The sequence below is a fragment of the Drosophila virilis genome, chromosome X (genome assembly GCF_030788295.1).
Source record: "Drosophila virilis strain 15010-1051.87 chromosome X, Dvir_AGI_RSII-ME, whole genome shotgun sequence".
Lineage (NCBI taxonomy): Eukaryota > Metazoa > Arthropoda > Insecta > Diptera > Drosophilidae > Drosophila > Drosophila virilis.
This window is the reverse complement of record NC_091543.1, coordinates 14,249,684-14,264,080: the sequence shown is the minus strand read 5'-3', so window position 1 is coordinate 14,264,080 and position 14,397 is coordinate 14,249,684. Positions and strand designations below refer to the sequence as shown.

General features: G+C 48.9%; 1 protein-coding gene across 8 annotated transcripts in view; it reads left to right on the top strand.

Moving 5' to 3' along the window:
* Positions 1–13,951, top strand: part of spri (Src homology 2 domain-containing protein sprint) — a 115,361-nt gene extending 101,410 nt beyond the window's left edge. For 7 of the 8 annotated variants that reach the window (XM_032440379.2, XM_032440376.2, XM_070211389.1 and 4 more), the window contains 5 exons: positions 2,949–4,533; positions 5,057–6,058; positions 6,132–6,392; positions 11,807–12,633; positions 12,709–13,951. In XM_032440379.2, the coding sequence (XP_032296270.2) occupies positions 2,949–4,533; positions 5,057–6,058; positions 6,132–6,392; positions 11,807–12,633; positions 12,709–13,041 (4,008 nt within the window). In that variant the 3' untranslated portion in view covers positions 13,042–13,951. Of the gene's footprint in view, positions 1–2,948; positions 4,534–5,056; positions 6,059–6,131; positions 6,393–10,371; positions 11,656–11,806; positions 12,634–12,708 lie in introns of those variants that run through there. The other variant, XM_015168679.3, reaches the window with a different exon arrangement.
* The last annotated feature ends 446 nt before the right edge of the window (positions 13,952–14,397 follow it).

The window sequence follows — 14,397 nt, the reverse complement described above, 5'->3', positions numbered from 1 at the left end:
AGGTGGGTGTGAGGTGGCACGACAGTCAACGAACTGTTAAGTGAAAATGCATTTGGAATTGCAATGCGAGTCAAATGCATTTCTAGGGCTTCCTTTTTCGTCTGAGCGCTTAAAAGCTGCCTATGCGCACAATATGCCACCTGTGCACCTGTGTGTGTGTGTGTGCTTGTTTGTGTGTGTGTGTGTGTGTGTGCGTGAGTGCATTGCATGGCAATGCAATGAACTGGGCGTGTCCGAACGCCCACATGTCGAAGCACCCAAAGGGGCAACTGATTGCAACTATTGTTTGAGCTGCAAACAATGCGATAGGTTTACATGCATGTATATACTACACACACACACACACACACACACACACACACACACAGATTGTTACTTATATAAATGTATTGAACTGCGTCTGCTGCTGGTTGGCTTTAAATTGCGTTACGCCTTTTTATTGTTAGCCACATTCGCTTAAATTTGTCAAGGCATCCATAAAATGCAGACACGCTTGCTTCCTCTCTCTCTCTCTTGCTCTCTCTCTCTCTCACTCTCTCTTTTACTAGCCAGAGCACGCCTGGGCTATCCTTTGTGCATTATTCTTGCCCTGTCGCTTGTTAAGACATTTTTACGCTCGTTTTTGTCCTTCGCAAATTGCATTTCCGTGACGGGTCAGCACAAACAGCCCGCATCAGCCTCCCCCCTGCGCGCCTCCCTCCAGGCAGCTGACCACATTATTGAATCAGTGTATAATGCTCTTTTGTGCTCTGCAGCTTGCAGCATGCTTTAAGCGTTGCCACTCGGCCCGCCCAGCTACACCACACACCCTTCCCCGACGCTGTCTATCGTCTGCATGTAAACAAATCAACACAGCCAAAAAGTATGCTTTAAAAAAAAAACGTTGCAATGCAGCCAAATCAAATAAACATATCAAGCCCCTTGGCCTCGGCTACTGCCTGGCCCTGCCCCCGCAGCCCCTGTTGCTGCCCCACCCCTCCGAGTCATCTACGAGTTTTTTCTTCTGCTTTTTTTTTTTTGGCTGTTATCTTCTTGATGGCTCTGCTGCTGCGTTTCGCTTTCAGCTGCTTATTGAAAACTCGCACAGAAATCATAAACAACGCCGCGGGGCGTCCATATTCGTTTTAAAAAAAAAAAAAAATTCTCTACCCCTCTAGCCCGCCCCCTTGCTCCAGACTCGCCATTCTAAATCTAGCTGCGGCCCCCGCTACAGTTGGCATTTATTGAAATCTGAAAAAATATAATTGCATGCTTTTAGGGTTGCTGAGCAAAATTGAAAAGCACACGCACACAAACATGCACACACACACACAATTGCTTAGCAAATCAGAATGTACACTCGCACAATAGCATAAAGAAAACGCTCGAGTTTCTTAAATCTCTTTCGCATGCCGTTTGAATTGAAAATAAACAACAAATAGAATGGAAGATTCTAATTGGAAGATCTTGAGAGCAGCTCTTACTTCAAAAACATAACTAGAATATCAACATTGTGATTTGGAACAGCTTTAAAAACAAGTCTAGAAGTCATTCAAGTCTTTTGGAGTAGCACAAGATATTGCAATACCCTGCTTAACAAGAATATGCTAGTAAATCTGGCATATATTAAATGTTTTGAGCATCTAATGCTTACAGTCTATTGTGCAGTTCTAGTATATTTAACATATCCTAAATGCAGAGTTAGTTTACTTAGTCTTGAACTTTTTGTAGATCTGGCAACTCTGGTACATCTGGGAAGGGGATTACATTAAGTCTAAGCTAGATATGCGACAATTGGCTGGCCTACATACTTACGTATATATGAGTCCAAACTTGTAAGTGTATTCGATAGATATACTTCGTGTATGTAGCAGGCCGAAAACCTCAAGAATAAATGGTTCGTTTCACGGTTTGAGCCAGCCACCAGTTCCCTTTACATGCCTTGGCTTTGAAATTAATTTGATTTTTTATTTCATAAATGCCCGTTCTGCCGAAAATATTGCAAAACCTTAAATATTTGCAATTTGCAAGATGCGGGCTAGATCTAGCTTTAAATAGTTCAGTTGAATTTGAAATTCTTGAGGTTGCATTGCGTTTTGGCTTATATTAAAAAGGTAAACTAGAATTCCTGGCTTGGGCCGGCTCGGATCAGCCCTGGCATGTAGTCAATATCTGATCTATCCAATGTTCAATGTGTCTGAATGTGTTAGAAAATCTCAAACGAATTCAATGGAGAATTCTCCAGCTCAGTTGGAACACTCTGAACTATGTCAAGCTTTTTCTCTAAGATTTTGTATGTTGGCGATTTGCTGGCGAAAAGGATTTGCATTTAGGAACTGCGTCTCGGACAAGTAATTTGTTGTGCGTGACTTTAAGTAAAAGGCTCATTATGAAAACTTTTTGCAGGCGATTAACAAAAACGGCAAGCTCCTGGCTCGGGCGGTTCCGGGCTGCAGCAGCGCCTGCTCCTTCTGGATAGCGCGGCTGCCGCGTCTTGACCAGGTCGGAGTCTGAGTGGTAGATGCCAGCTTCAAGCGGTTGCCACACGACTTGGCTGCTTTGTCGCAGCGTCTGCAAAGTTTTCTTTGGCCGCCAGGACAAAAGCGCACAAGTAGACAAACGGCAGGCGGAGGGTGGAGGGGGGCAAGCTAGCGAGGCATTGCATACTTGCAGGCGTCGCGGCGTATGGAATACCAATTTATCATTTATCATTGTTTTTTGGAAAATGGAGAAGGGAAATTTATGTGCGCACATTTTTAACGCAACATTTAACGCGAAAAACAGACCAGAGACAGGGAGGGGCGGTCGGTGTTAACAAGTCGGATGTCGCAGTGAAAGGGAATGGAATCAGGCGCTGATTTACGTGGCGGAATTATGACAACAGCTCACTTAGCCCCAACTGCTTACTCATCCTCCAACTCTCTCTCTCTCTCTTTCTCTTTCTGTTCCTCTTTCTCATTCTCTTGCAGACATTCATTGTGCGTGGCTCCAGCCAGCCGAATACAATGGCTGTGTCGGTCCGTCTGCCCCAGGATACGGGTCCATATATCGAGCACTATCTGATCCAATCGCAGGAGAACATACTCAGCCTGGAGAGCTCACGTTTCAAGTTCGGCTCGATTCCAGCCCTGATCGCACACTATGCCCAGTGCTGCGATGAGCTGCCCGTGCAGCTGATGCTGCCACGCGTTCTGCGCGAGGCTAACAACCGCAAGAAGCTCTCGTCGCTGGCCCTGCTCGGCCAGGAGTTCTGGCGTTATGCCAGTAGTCCGGTGGTGCTGGGTCCGCCTGTTGCCGCCAAGACGATTACAGCTGCGATCACAACTGCAACCTGCACCGAGCAGCAGCAGCAGCAGCAGCAGCAACAGCAGCAACAGCAGCAGCAGCAGCTTTTGGATGCCAAGTCGCCGCTCTCGCTGACCGAGACCAGCGGCCTGGGCACAGCCACATTCTTCAGCGATGCTCTGGCCGGCAAGCCGGCGGCTGTGGCGCCGCCGCAGTCGATGTTCAGCCCCACGGGCAGCGGTCAGCTGTTGGGCTTCTTTAGCCAGGCGGGCACACCCTCGGATACCAATTCGAGCATGAGCTCGTTCTCGACCAGCGGCGGCCAGCATATGCAGCTGCTCAGTCCCAACTCTGTGGATTCGGTCATACTAACCATGTCGCCGGTGGATGCGCAGGGCTATCTGCCGGGCGGAGCTGCCTTGGAGCCGCCAATGCAGCCAATGCAGCCGCATGGCAGCAACAATTTGAGCACCTTTAAGACAACATCAGCAGCTGTGGCGAGCATTACAGAGCTGGAGCAGGTGCGTCCGCAGCGTCCCAAGCCGCCGAACACATTGAATCTCAAGCCGCCGGCACCGCCCATGCGCTGGTCCAAGCCGCATTCGCCGGATCAGCTGGGCAATAATTTTACGGTGACCACCACGGTTACGTTTTCCATGGAGAACAACAATGGCAGCAACAATGGCGCCAACAATGGCGGTTCCAAACCAAATCCCGCACAATTTGTGGAGGTAACAACGCCCGCCTCGAGCAATCCATTCAATGCGCTCCTCAATTCTCAGGCCAGCACCAGCACGTTCCAGACCTTCGCCAAGCGTCTGTCGCCCGAGGGCGAGTGCAAAGATACGCTCTCCTCGCAGGGCTCCTCCTCCAATGACAGTCGCTGGCAGTCACAATCACAATCGCAGTCGCACTCCCAGTCCAGTCGCGACTCCAGCCAGAGCCAGCGCAAGATGCTCTCCCCAATGACACCGAACAGCGCTGGCCTCATGCCCGGCGGCGGTGGCGGCGGCGGCGGCGGCGGCAGCAGCAGCAGCAAGTCACGCAAATCACGCAACCGCAAGGAATCCAAACACTATCAGGAATCGGACATACTGGAGAGTCCGCCCGCGCAGTATTGCGCCAGTGCGCTAAGCGACAAGATCAGCGACTACGAGGACGTCTGGACGCACGATCCCAGCGATCGGGCCAGTCTGCTGACTAGCTTCAAGCCCGGTCTGGATGCTCCTGGCGTTCTCAACCGACGACCCGATCTGCTAGCCGAGACACGTAAGTACCCAACTTTTACTAAGGGAACCCAGTTGCTCGTTCCGCAAATACTTATTTTCGGTTTGCCATTCAACTTCTCGATTTGAGATTTATGCATGCAAAACTTGCCGGAACTCAAACGAAAAGCCAACCGTTTGTGTTTTATTCCCAATGAGTTCTTAAAAGTCATTGGAACGAAAGGTAGGACTTTGAAAAATCTGCATCCAAGTTGGATTGTCCGTAAAACGTGAAACACCACTCAGAACAATTTTGACAAAGATCGTTGAAAATGAGCTGGAGCCCGATTGCGTTTGAGTCGATCCGTGTTGGCTTGTTCCATCAATCAGTCCGTTAGTCAGTCGGGATTAATATTTGTATTAATAGAGATTGTTTGGAACTGGATGCAGGTCGAGTAGGGAAGGTTTTCCTGAATGACTCGACTTGGTTCTATTATAGATTCGTTAGCTGCTGAGATTTCGCTGGACCCGATACATCAGTCGAGCCGCACTTAACTCTTTCCCCCTTTGTACTTTCATTCCTGCAGCCAGCACACCCACACAGCAGCTGCTGTCGCCCTGTGAGGAGGGCAGCGGCAATCACGACACCAGCCAACAGCTGTTGCAGTTCTCCGGCGATGCACAGCCACGCTCCCGGGCCGGGCTGCTGTTGCCGAACCTGACCAACGCTGGCGCGGCGCCACTCATGACGCAGTCGCTCACGGAGCAGAGCGGCGGCGATGATGGCGGGGATACCACGCCCACTGCCGCACAGACGCCTGGATCGCGCAGCAAGCAGGGCAGTCCGTTTTATGCTGAGCCGGCAGACGCACTGCGTCAGGCTGGCTTCACCAGCGCTGCGGCGGCCATATTGCGGCGACAACAACGCAGCCAGCTGCTGCCCGCCAATCAACGGCACTCGGAGCCGCTCAAGGGCGGCCTGGCGACGACGGCGGCGCCTCTACTGCTGCCCGCCGAGCTGGAGAAACTGGCCGGCAGCCTGGACGAGCTGAAGCAGAAGCCCAAGCCCATGGCAATGGCCCAACAGCCCGCCAAGCGCGGACGCAATCGCATCGAGCACTGGCAGCTGGACAGCAGCTGGGAGTTTATGGCCAAGCAAGAGACTAACGGTGGCGACTACGACACTGCGGCCGATTGGCAGGAGAAAGAGAACTCCTTGGGGCGCGACAAGGATGCGGCGGGCACAAAGAAGCGTCCACTCACCGTACACCAGATCATTGCCAAGCGTCTGCCCGACCTGAATCTGCCGGAGCTGGTGCGCTGCTCGACGCCGCCCCAGACACAGGCGATGCAGACACAGACGACGACGGCGCCGCTGCAAGAGAAGGCGAACGTCGATGGCAGCCAAAAGTCATTCCAGAGCCAAAACGGATGTCGGCTCTCCGCGTACGACAACGTGGAACGCAACTGTGCCGCCTTCTGTCAGACCTACTATGCCGGCATCGATTCGGCGCAGTCGGACGACGGCACCGTCTTCTCGGAGCCGTGGGACTCGTCCCAATGGGACTCCTTTATGCCCATGCAGGATGGTAAGTGCCAGGCTCCCATTTAAACAAATGTATACAGCTTGACCAGACGAATTGTTTGTTGTGCTTCTTCCAGATGCTACCATCAACTCAGACTCCATTCATTTGTCGAAGTGCCGACCGGCGCTCTCGGAAGACGACACCATCATCGAGGAGTTCAGCAGCACCAAAGACGGCAGCAACAGCAGCTGCAACCAGGATACGCTCAAGGCCAATAAAAATGCCACCGGCGCCGGCGCTGGCAGCAACAACAACAACAACAACAACAACAAGGCAATACGACCCAAAGTGGCCACCATTTTAAGAAATCCAAGCATGCGGGATCGGGAGATACTATGTAAGTATTCCAAAAGTAGATGCGCTGGCAAAGATCAATGCATTAAGTTAGGTTAGGTTAGGATAAGATTACACAGATGGAAGACAACAAGACATCGCACATCGATCGCATGGCATCTTTGATCACGGAAGAATGTTATGCAGCCTAGCAATTTATTTGCCCCAAGATCTAATTTACATGTGTACAAAGGAAACAGAGATCAAACTAAGCCGGATCATAACTGTATCATAATGATCATAAGATCAATAACCTTACGATAGGAAGATCATCAAATTGGATTGAAGTCACATAAAAAAAAAAGAGAGAGAGGAATTGCAGGAAAATGGAACAACTTCTTTGCGAGCGACTCAACTATATATGGAGGACAGACTCCAAATGGACATGGAGAGCTTAATGCAAGGCTAAATGTTAATCGCCAGCCGATCGGCAGATCAATAACTACTTATTACGCTTCAAAGGGAATAATTTATAAGCATGGAAAAAGGAAATCTTGCATTTGAGCTACATCAGATCTATGCACGGCTTGGAACTGGACGGTCACACTGCACAGTCGATCGTCATCATCATCAACATCATCGGCATCATCATCATGCTCATCGTATGCTCAATTGCAATCGCTTGTTATTGTTGCATCATTCTACGCACCGTGGCCTCCATGGAGCGGCAGACAAAAGCAAATACAAATACAAGTACAGCGAGATCACGAGCGATTATCGTCGTCATCGTGCGCCTATTGACTGACTGATTCATTGATTGATTAATTGATTGATTGATTGAGCGCACGGGTGAATTGCCCGTCTTCCAAATCGAAGCAAACGCTGTAGCCAGTAGCAAGTGTACTCGACAAACTGGCGCGAACTGGAAAACCTAACCCAAGCGGATTATCAGCTGCTGCTGCTGCTGCTGCTGCTGCTGCTGCTGCTTTGTAGGCCTATGCGGTCTGCGGTCTGCAGTCTGCGATCTGGAGTCTGCGATCTGCAGACTACAAAGCCTTTGCCGAAACTTATCTGCCGCGCAATGCATTCGCCATTTGCTCCGCCGATTCCCGATGCCCGCACTGCAGCATTAAATGGCGTCGCAGTTGGCTAGCTAAACAAATTTGATAAGTTTCAAGCGATCAACATAGAAAGATTCTCTCTCACTATCTGCCGCTCTCCTCTCTCTGGCTCTCTCGCTCTTTATATATAAATATTGGAGCTGTCGACTGTGGCGGCGGCGGCGGCGCGTCGTGCACTTTGGAATGTAAACTGAACGGAGCTGGCTGCGTTTTTATCAGCGCGCGTTTTAAAACGCGCCGTGTGTCTCGCCGCTCAATGGGATGCGTAATTTGCCAAGCTCAAGACCGATTAGAATTTCCAACTCAGACGTTTCGAATCTCTTTGGCTATTTTGGGTCAGCGTTGGACAAACATAGCCTATGGCTGATGAAATGCAATATGCACACACAATGGGCGCGATTTTATTTTTAGACTTGGGTCCACCCCAAACTACACGTGTCTTGGCTGCTCTCCAGCCAGCTTAACTGTTTGCTCCACCACCCACCATCTCATATAAACAAATCTAATTAGCAACATTTTCAGTTGTCAAGCGTTTCGGCGATAAGCACAACTCTGGATAAGCAAACGGCTGTAGAAGACGGTTCGCTGAACTTGTCTAAAAAACAAAATAAAAAGTAAAACAAAGTCAATAAAAATAGGCCCAAGGTCACCTTGAATACCCTTAAGTTGGAAAATAGCCGCTAATTAAGATAAAAACGCCACCAATTAAACTAACTGCAAAACGAGGCTGTCTGCTCGGATCCCACAATAGCTACTAGCCAGATGTTGTAATAGCCCTATTCGGACACAACGAGAAAGAGCTAAGTAAGGCTTGTATAGAAAGAAGGCCAAGGATTGCTGTAAGATATTCAGGCCCAAGTCCTGGATAGTTTTTGCAGAAAATTAAAGCAGACTCTACGAGATATATAGCGTAGTGAGTAGTTCAACCAGCTTCCGCACTAAGTTATGTTCGTTGCTTTACAACACTACACCTGGCTTTTAATAGCGGGACAAGGCTCGCAGCGCGTACGAAACAAGAGTATTCAGCTAATTGAGATATGTTCGGTGTCTTACAACACTACTAATGGCTTTTAAAGGAAAGAAACAGGCCTAGGTTCGTAGTCCAGACTCTATTCTGTCGTTCTAACAGAAATCAAAGCTGTCTCTACCATATATATAGTGTATTTGGAAGTTCAACCAGCTGCCGCCTTTGCAGCCCGGTGCTTGACAACACTGCCCATGGCTTTTATGGAAAAAATATATGCAAGACTAGTTTTGTATCTTAGGCACAAGTCGTGTGTTGCTCTAGCAAAAAGTCCAGCCAGCCTGTATGATTAAGCACGTTCAATAGTTGTGGCAGCTGTAAGATATGCCCGGTGCTTTACAACACTACTCATCGTGAATGAATATTGTTACTTTGGGCTATTTTTCAAACATTGTCAGCTTGTATTTGTATCGAAATGAGTAACTCGCTACGCTAGATTATGTTTCCCCCTTAACGATTGCACAGTATTTAATCATGTTTTGGCTTCTATCAGCTTTGCTTTTTACCTAGCATTTAATGGTGCTCCGATATAACTTGATTATATTTATAACCGGAAAAGGGGGCCTTGAAAAATGTGAAATCCAGAGAGCAAGTTCGATTCGCAGCCAGTTTCATATATAGGCTATGGGTTTCTTATAAAAAACCGACTGGTTCGGGTTCAATTAGGGGTAAACTCTTTGCTGACGGGAATCGCAAAAGCCTTGTCTTCCCTCCCCCTTTAACTTGTTGAGAATTACAAGCGTTCAGTACATAGTCCATATTATGTGTATTTTACCCTGGCCAATCATAAATAAGTCTAATAGATAATGAAATAACTTTATGTCGAGTCTCAGGGCGCACTTCCTGTGCACACAGACGCACACAAGCACCTTCACGTAGGCCTCTGCTCCAAAGGTTCTTCCGAATTGCGCAGCAGTAAAAAAAAAAAATATAGAAATAAAATAGATTTCAAACCAATTCCTCAAGTTGAGTTTAGGCTTTGAAAAGCTGATGCAATCATGAGGTGCAATTGCATTAGGCGGGAATCTCTCATAGATCATGGCGCGAGGAGTCTTTCATTGTTGTCTTAGACAGATTGTCTTAAGAGAGTTATCTCGCTCTCTCTCTCTCTCTCTCGCTCTCTCTCTCTCTCTTTTTGATGTGTGTAATTGAATGCAGTTTTCCAGCTGTGCTTTTAGCTCTCGACTCTCAGCTATGAATCAACTCTTTATCTCAACAGCCTTGCGTACCGCGCCGCTCTCGAGTCCACATCGAAACCCAGCTCTCAGTCGCAACCCCTGCTGAAATACTGACTACTTACCTGTTCAGGCCTTTTTGCACACGTGCTATTATCGTCTTGAATGATTTGTGTTTTTCTATCCTAGTGTATAGATTTGACGCCTCAAGCCTGAGTCTTGGCTTTGCCGTCCCTCTGCCTCTGCCTCTGCCAATGCACAGCCCACTTTTCCCACTTGCCGCTGACTCAGTGGCAATTTCCTCTTGACACAGTTTTGCTTGCGCCCGAGCTCAGCCTGATAAAGCTATGACTGGCTCAGCTTAGGACTTGCGCAAAGATCGGACGCAGGTAACGCCGACGTCGGCGCAATCCCGGAAATTCCCGAGTGTGTTGCCCAGATCAACAGCAGCCCAACAAAAAAAAAAAAAAACAACCTCAACCTGGGCAGGTAGGCGGCAACGGGCGGGTCGGACGGGGGGTTTAGGCAAATTGAGGTCGCTGCGTCTCGCAATTTAGGCCGCAGCTGCGCAGTTGACGTCGCGCTAGTTGCTATCTTTTTGTCACTGTCGACGGCGACGGCAACGACGACGTCGACGTCGACTTCGACTTCGACGTCAGCGTCGGCGCAGCGCAGTCGTCGTTATCGTTGTTGCAGTCTTATAAACTAATGCGTATGAAGTTCAGCATTAGTTTTGCATTGGCCGCGTTTAGAGCAACAACACGCAACGGAAACATTTTTGCAACCGCCAATCAATCAGCGATAACAAAAAAATATAAATATATATCGATCGACGATAACGTTTTATCGATCGATAACAGCCACAGCAGCAGCAAGAAGAACAGCCCATCCGCAGCGTGTGCCGATGAGAAACTTGCGTTTTCGCCAATTCGTTTTAGCTGGCAAAAATCGCTACAGAATTTATCATGAGCTGGTTCAGAAGATCGTCGCGCGCACACCCCGCGAACCGCCCGCAGCGCGGCATGGCCGTTCCCAATAATGCCAACAGCTGCCCAACACAAATGGATATGTCGAAATCGCTGAGCAGCCTGGACGAGCAGCGCATCGAGCGCCTCGAGCCGGAGGAGTTCTTTCACGATCCGGTTCATGTGCAGCACTACAAGGAGGAGGCCATGTTCCTTAGCTTTATGGCCGAGTGGGAGATTGTCGAGCATCCGCAGCAGGAGAATTTCTTTTCGGCCGACTTCGAGGAGGAGCTGCTGCAGCAGCGCACTCACACCATCACCATCATCAATAGCAGCAGCAGCGGCAGCGGCTGCGACAGCAGCACGGATAAGCTAGCCAACTGCTCGGCAAGATCTCCGCCTGCGGTGCGCCGTAAACGCAAGTTTCTGGAGCTGCTCTTCGTGGACAACATACAGACGGGCATTGTGCCGCCCAGCGCCGAGGGCGAGAACAGCCAGCTGCTGCAGAGCTCGGTGCTGTGCAAGAAGTCCAAATATGCCAGCAGCAGCCTCTCGAGCATTGGCTCCGTTTCGACAACAGCGACGACTGCAACGGGAACCACAACGGCAACAATACGAGCCACAACGACGGCCACCTGTCCGCAACAGGTGCTCAAAGACTGCCGCATCAATCGCAAGCAACTGAAGACTGAAGCGCTCGCCGGCTCCATAATGGGCGCCATCGGTAAATGCCCCAATCCGGAGCTGAGCACCATTGGCTCGAGCAGCCTGGATGCATGCCATCCCGGCGAGCGTAATACCTGTGATCATTATGATATCAAGCAGTTCTTTCACCTCGACGAGCAGGGCAACATACTGCTCAATATGACGCACATTGTCGAGTGTCAGGCATTGGGGCTGGCGCTCCAGGCGCAAAGCCGTCGTCTCTATCGACGCTATCGCCGTGGCTGCGAGTGTGCCGATGAGAAGCGCACCCAAGCGTATCCCGGCTGCTGCACGCCATTCATCTGTTTGCTCCGACTGCTATGTAGGCTATTAATCGGTAAGAAGCTGGAGAGGATTAGCTGGGCATTGTCCGGAAATTGGCTGTCATCGGGCAGCTGTTACACAACCAGATGCACCATCTATAACAACTATCTTGCCTATCCGCTATCCGTATTTAATCCATTCCCATTTCCATTCTCTCTTTGCAGGCCATCCCCGCAACAAGATCAACGTACAGAGCGTGGGACCTGGCGACTCGCTGCGTGCATATACACTGCAGCTGGCCCAAGATCCGAGCTCCACATTTGCCCGCAACATCGAGAACTTCATCAGCTGCACCAAGGAGTCCAGGGAGGCGGCGCCCCAGGTGGTGATGCGCAACATGCGCCAGTTCATGAGCGGCATGAAAAACTATCTGGTTAAGCATGGTGAGGGCAAGTTCCATGCCGAGCTGGAGTCGGCGCGAGCGCGCCTCAAATCCGATGAGTTTCTCAATCTGGATGCCATGCTGGAAACGGTGATGCATCAGCTGGTGGTGCTGCCGCTGCGCGAGCATCTCTATGGCATCTTTGTGGACTACTACAAGCGCAGCGAGGACATCCAGCTGCTGGCCCAGAATGTGCGCTATGCCTGCGAACGGGATGCCACGGATTTTGGCATACGTGCCACAGTGACGCCGCCATCACAGACAGCACTGCGTCTCATTGCCAATCTGCTGTGGAAGCTGCAGGAGGCGGAGTTGCCGCTGGACAAACTGGAGCTCTTTCTGTGCGTCATCTCGACCGTGTTCGATGCGACGGGCTGCCCGCGCGGCCAGCAACTGGGCGCCGATGATTTTCTGCCCGTGCTGGTCTATGTGGTGGCCAAGTGCGGCTTTGTCGGCGCCGAAATCGAGGCCGAGTTCATGTGGGGACTGCTCCAGCCGACTCTGCTCAACGGTGAGCCCGGCTACTATCTAACCGCACTCTGCAGCGCCGTTCAGGTGCTCAAGACGTTCATGGCCTCTGAGGGTGAAAGCGGCAGTGGCTCCCTGGACGTAAGTGGCCCACCCATCCAATCTAATAGCAACAACTGCAACATACCCTCATCTCCCTCTCTCTCTCTCGTTTAGTGGCGCTCCAGCTGCTTGCCGGCCTGCTCGAGCGTGCTGCGAGTCATCATACCGGACGAGTGCAATGGATCGCTGCAGACGCGAACTCTGCCGGTGCGGCCGCACACGACGACGCGCGAGGTGTGCCGCATTATAGCGCACAAGGCGCGCATTACCAATCCGCAGGACTATGCGCTCTTCAAGCTAGTCGATGGCGAGGAGACGCTGCTCACCGATGCCGAGTGCCCGCAGGATGCCCGACTCGCTGCCAAGGGCAAGCACTGCATGCTCGCCTATAAGCGTATCGATGCCAAGATTGCCTGGCCGACAGCCGCCCAGCCGGGCAGTCATTGATGGTGTTTGTTGTTGCCGCCAGCATCCCAGCGACCATGACCCCGCCCTCGCTCTCGCCCTCGCTCTCGCCCTCGCCCTCGGCCCCGCTCCCGCCCCTGCCCGTGCCCAACGGCCCCATCTTGCTCACTAACAAGCATATTTGATTAATAATTTATTATTATTACATTAAAATATACTTAGTAGCCTGTAAGTAAAGCTAATTAACGCTAATACATCTAATGTGTACTAAACAAAAACAGTATTCAGTTAAGAGCGGTTTTTTTTTTCTCATCCATCGCCAACGACACCATCATCCATCATCCATCATCATCACCATCATCATCACCATCATCATCACCATCATCATCATGAATATCGTAATGAGAACACACACTCACGCAATCAAATTTTTTTTTTTGCTAATAAATATACGAATATAAACATATATAAACTATGTATACAACTATATATACCATATAGATATACATATATGTAGTGCGTAGTGGGCCAAAGTTATAGCACAAGGCCAATTATTCTAGAGGAAACACCTACACAGACACACATACACATTCACATACACATTCACACACACAGACACATTTAGACACCAATGCGTGTATTGCACTCTTGAAAAACAGTTTGCAATCCAGCTAGAAATACATCTACGATCTATAAGCCATATATCAATCCTACGACCAATTACTGCAACAACAAAACAATCACAATTTTAATAGAGCACATACACTTACCAACACACACTCACACACACTCACACACCAAGGCATTTATAGCTGTTTTTTTACTTGGAAGGGTTAAAAAATACAACACAAACTCTAACACATTTATTTACATATATATAACGTAATAATATTAACGTTTAACTTTAATATTTATGTACAACTAAAACCAACAACTGCTATTGGAAATCGTACTTTTTTTTGTTTTTTTTTTTATGTATACTTTGTAAAATATAGCAAACCACAAGGCAATTATTTAATGAATAATAAAACAATAATAATGGAAGTTGTACAATTTGTTACTTTGTAATCAATTTCAATGTAATCATAAAAATTGTAGCATACCTTACGGCAGTTGATCTAATTTTTATATTGTCAACAGTTGAAGTTGTAATTCACAATAGATTATATTTGCAGTAGCATACTCTTGGGCATAGCAAATAATAATGTTAATCGCTACCGTTTTAAAGTTGGCAATAGCTGAAGAAATCCTCAAAATTAAGACAATCATGTTTCATGCCAATCGATGGTCATGATCCGTACGAATCAAAAAGATATATCACTTCAATATCTGATTTTATTTTCCCGAGATATTCAAATTTTAAACATTTTTCAAAATATTTCAAATGTCCATAACTCC